The sequence below is a fragment of the Aegilops tauschii genome, chromosome 3 (assembly GCF_002575655.3).
Source record: "Aegilops tauschii subsp. strangulata cultivar AL8/78 chromosome 3, Aet v6.0, whole genome shotgun sequence".
In the NCBI taxonomy this organism is placed as follows: domain Eukaryota; kingdom Viridiplantae; phylum Streptophyta; class Magnoliopsida; order Poales; family Poaceae; genus Aegilops; species Aegilops tauschii.
In genome coordinates this window covers 400,667,821-400,672,305 of record NC_053037.3, presented here as the reverse complement: position 1 = coordinate 400,672,305, position 4,485 = coordinate 400,667,821, and the positions used below count along the sequence as shown (strand labels likewise).

General features: G+C 58.5%; 1 protein-coding gene across 1 annotated transcript; it reads right to left on the bottom strand.

Annotated features, from left to right (window-relative positions):
- Window positions 1–216: 216 nt before the first annotated feature.
- Window positions 217–2,817, bottom strand: LOC109777739 (uncharacterized). Its single transcript, XM_040404190.2, has 3 exons — window positions 2,178–2,817; window positions 865–2,024; window positions 217–777 (listed from the first exon to the last, which is right to left on the bottom strand). The coding sequence occupies exons 1-3, from the start codon at window positions 2,509–2,511 to the stop codon at window positions 376–378; spliced, it is 1,896 nt and encodes a 631-aa protein (XP_040260124.1). The 5' UTR covers window positions 2,512–2,817; the 3' UTR covers window positions 217–375.
- Window positions 2,818–4,485: the final 1,668 nt, after the last annotated feature.

Sequence of the window (4,485 nt, the reverse complement as noted above, 5' to 3'; positions counted from 1 at the left end):
TTTGAAAATTTAAACATATCTAGACGTGGTCTGGTGGGTGGGGACGAGGGTCAGGGCCAGCATGACTGCCTCCATGTACCCTGGACATGGCTGAGGGCCCTTTTATGCATCAGATGGGCATAGCTCAGGTGAGCCATGCACCCTACGAAACAAGTAAAAATGGGTCGGATTGGGAACTTTTGCCCTCATGCACCCTACCAAACACACCCTAATATGTCGATTATTCAATATACACTTTCCTGGAATCACTCCATGTGTGCTCGCCAAACAAATTTTTTGACTTTACTCGGAACAAATATATATTCTACTTCTGCATCTTCTTTTACAGGAAAAAAAACCCAAAAGAGCAAGGGGCGAACTCTTCAGCGACTCGAGTCACGTCATAAAGTAAACCAACTGTGGGTCAATGGCCTTAGGAATGCCCCTAGCCGGAGTGTCATCCAGGCCAGCGTCGAGCAGGGACTCAGCCAGCTTCCGTGCAAACGCCATGTAGCTCTGGTAATCGTGCTTTGCTTTGACTTCTCCAGCATGCGACTCAAGAGCAACAGCACCAGTTGTGGTAGTATTCGCGACCGGCCCGTTGTCTGAACGGACGCAGCCGCAGCTGCGGTTGTACAGCCAGTCCCCGGATTTCCAGTCGAAGGTGTAGAGCGGCAGAAACCGGTGGCCGAAACTGGCGACGAATTCTATGGCCTCCAGCACGAACTCCGCCTCGCGCGCCGACGTGTAGTACGCCAGGCTGACACGCGTCCACCCTGGCCGCACACCGTGATAGCCCTGCATGGATCGATCGGTCAGAATCCATCATACACAAATAGTGAGTGCAGAGGATGATGAAGTTGGAAACTGTTTAGTTTCGGTTACCATCTCGACGGCGGATTTGATGGCTTTGGCTCGCGCCGGGGTGATGCCGAGCAGCCGGTGGCCGTACGGCCCTGCGCAGGCGCAGCCCCCGCGAGCCTGCACGCCGAACAGGTCGTTCAGTAGCTTCGTCACGAACCGGCAGTGCAACTGCGGCCTCGCCGCCCCCACCTCCTTGTTCTCGTCGGCGACCGGAGGATACACGACGAAAGAGAGCACCGGGAGCCGGTCTGCGGTGCTGCCGGGGTCGCCGCCGAGCAGCAGGCGCAGGTTGGGGTTGGCAGCCGTCCGGATCCGGCGGAGGGCGAGGGCGAGCATGCGCTGCTCCCCCTCCTCGATGCATTCCGCCCCGACCCACTCCTTCACCTTGAACGCCAGCGCCGCTCGGACCTTCTGTATGATGGCCGGCGTTCCCGCGTCCTCGCGCTCCTCCGTGTCCTCGCAGTACACCGTGTCTCCGTGGTCGAAGCCGCTGACGTAGAGCACGGTGCCCCCGCCGCTGGTGGACGGCGCGGTGCGGCGGAGGCGGTAGAGCCGCGACGCCATCGCGAGGACGCCCGGGCTGCCGGGCCCGCCAAGGAACTTGTGCGAGCTCAGGAAGACGGCGTCGTAGCCGTCCGGCTCCCCGGACCTCATGTCGATGTCGACGCAGGGCGCGCTGCATGCAAAGTCGAAGCAGGCGAAGGCGCCGTGCCGATGCAGCAGGCGCGCCACGGCCCGCGTGTCGGTGCGCAGCCCGGTGACGTTGCTGCACGCCGAGAAAGAGCCCAGCATGGGCCGCCCCGCGCGCCCGGGCGCCGCCAGCGCCGCCTCCAGGGCCGCCATGTCGACGAGGCCGTCGTCCTGCCGCAGCCTGATCTCCACCACCTCCGCGAGGCTCTCCCGCCACGAGAGCAGGTTGGAGTGGTGCTCGTACGGCCCGACGAACACCACCCACCGGTCGGACGGCGGCAGGACCTCCAGCACCCTGGAGCGCAGCGTGGGAGGGACGGCCATGCCGGTCACCTCCTGGAGGCGCTTGATGGCGGCGGTGCAGCCCGTGCCGCAGAAGAGCAGCACGTCCTGTGGGCCGCCTCCCAGGCTGCGCTTCACGTACCGCGCCGCCTCCCCGGCCAGCCTGCTCGTGTGCATGCCCACGTAGCTGTCCACCGTGTGCGTGTTGCCTACACCGTCATGGACACAGACTTACACATCACTGATAATTCCAAAATTTTCATTAGTTCGGGCAAAGCGTAACTTGTACTAGTACTACAATCAGTTAAAAAAACAAGTTACTATAAAAAAGAGTAAGCGGAAAAACAGTTAATGGCGCGCACCGTAATACGGGAGAACGTTCCGCTGCACGAACTCCTCGACGAAGAGCAGGCAGCGGCCGGACGCCGTGTGGTCGGCGTACGTGATGCGGCGAGTCCCGAACGGCGACGAGAACTCTGCTTCGGCGCCGATGATCTGTGACCTGAGCCACTCCAACTTCACCGCGGGGTCGTCGCCCGTCTCATTCTTGCTTCCGTCGCCGTCACCGAGCACAAGATCATCGAACAGGAGGCCATCAGCATTGCCTGTAGGGGATGTGGTACTGGTGGCACTACAGACAGTGCTAGCAGCAGCACCAACAGAAATGGGCACGGGCAGCGCGACAAGAAGAGGCATGATAGACGATGTCGAACAAAATGAAGGTCGAAGATGATCCGTGAATGGATTCTGACCATACAGTTACGCTGTATATATAGAGCCAGACTACTGAGGCTGGTTCCATTTGACAGGAGATGATCCGTGTACGCTGTATACAGCAAATGATCTGTGTGCCCCTTCCTGTAGAATTGTTAGTGGACATTTGCTGTGTTGGACTCGACTCGGGCATCTGTATTCTGTAAGCAAGGTGCCCAGCCGTGTTAGATGGGAACATGAAGCATGGGTTGAGTGCCCTCCGATCACAAGAAATCAAATACCAGGGCAGGCACCGACGGTGTTTGTCGCGGCTGCGAAGGAAACACTGATGAAGGTAATACCCAGTCCGTGGGCTGGATCGCCTCTGATTCTCATTTCGGCTCAGTGGGAGGCGTCGGCCGGACGCCGCGACGCGGGTTGCATCACTCAACCAATCAAAACAAACCAAGTCGTCCCGCCCATGCATAGCTGGCCTGAAAAGATTGTGTTTTCCTGTTTTATTAGGACATCACAAGGCAGACTTTCAACCCACCCGCAACCGTATTTAAAAAAAAACCCACCCGCAACCGTTTGGACCACATGGTCCGGACATGTTTTGTCATCCAAGGCGGTTTGTATGGGTCCACTCGCCGTTCTGGACGTATTTTTTCGCAAATTGAAGACAAACTAGGGGGTTTAGTGGGCGCCTGGACCGCTGCCACGTCCCCTTCGACTGCCCTGGTCCACCATTAACCCAGTCCGTCGCATGCACTTCATCCGGCCCGAAACAGTCAGCACCGCTCCAGAGCGTCAGTGCCGCATTAATGCCCGTCAGAACGGACGCGACCTCTCACTGTTGTCGGCATTGAAGCGGCGCCCTGGCCGACATTGCCGCTCGCGTCGCTTCCCGGTGTAGACCACTGCTCAGCGTTCAAACGACACCCCATCGGTCCGTCGGCCTACATTAATGATATGCGGTTGTCGAGGAAGCTACTCACGCACCCCTCGTCCGTCCGTCAGCCGCCCACCATTAATCACACCATCGCGGCCCTTGTCATCCGCTCGCTATATAAACTCCAGTCCCGGCCATAGCCACAACCATCCTCATCCGGTCCCTTCTCCTCTCTGCACCACGTCCGCCATGGCCTCCTCGCACTCCAGAGCCCTATAAGGCACCCTCTTGTCGGAGCATAAGAAGGAGATGGCCGCCATTGTTGTCGGCTGGCATACGGAGGCCAACGACGCCCCAATGGAGGACGAGCCGACGCCACCCTCCTCACCGGTGCATGCCTGCATCACCATTGATGAGGCCCGTACCCCTTACACGGACATGGTGCGGGAGGAGCGGGAGGCCAAGTTCCGACATGCGCAGGCCGACCAGGGCTGCAACCTCAGCCTCCTTGACGAGCACCGACGCGCGGAGGAGCAACTTGCCGCCGACACGACCATCGCACCGGACATGGACATGGTGGAGCAGGAGGCGCTGCTCAAATCGTACCTCTCCGCCCATGACATCTGTAGCGACCTATAAGAGTAGCGATGGAAGGAGTAGCTCTCGATCAAGATTACTCGGTAGCAATGGCTATTACAACTAGTACAAGGATTCATGGAGTTCTATCTTGCAGAAAGGGGAAGGAGGAAGGTATGAGAAGGAAGGTAGCAGCCGCCATCATGCCAGGTTCGTGATCCAGTGGATACCTCCCTCGATGCCGTCGTCCTGATACTTGTAGTTGATCTCGCTGTAGCCCATGTGGTAGCGAGTCGACTGGGCCTAGCCCGTAGCTAACGAACCAAGATAGGGAGCATGCTGGCATCCCCTCCCCCTTAACAACCGGCTTGCCCCTAAGCCAGCGCCAACTCTCAGCCGGCTCATAGGAGCTATCCATTGTGAATACCAATCTGAGCATATGCAAAGCGCAATCAACGAGCCGAGTGCTAGAACATGGTACTAGTAAGCTCGCAACATGTGTGAAGTTC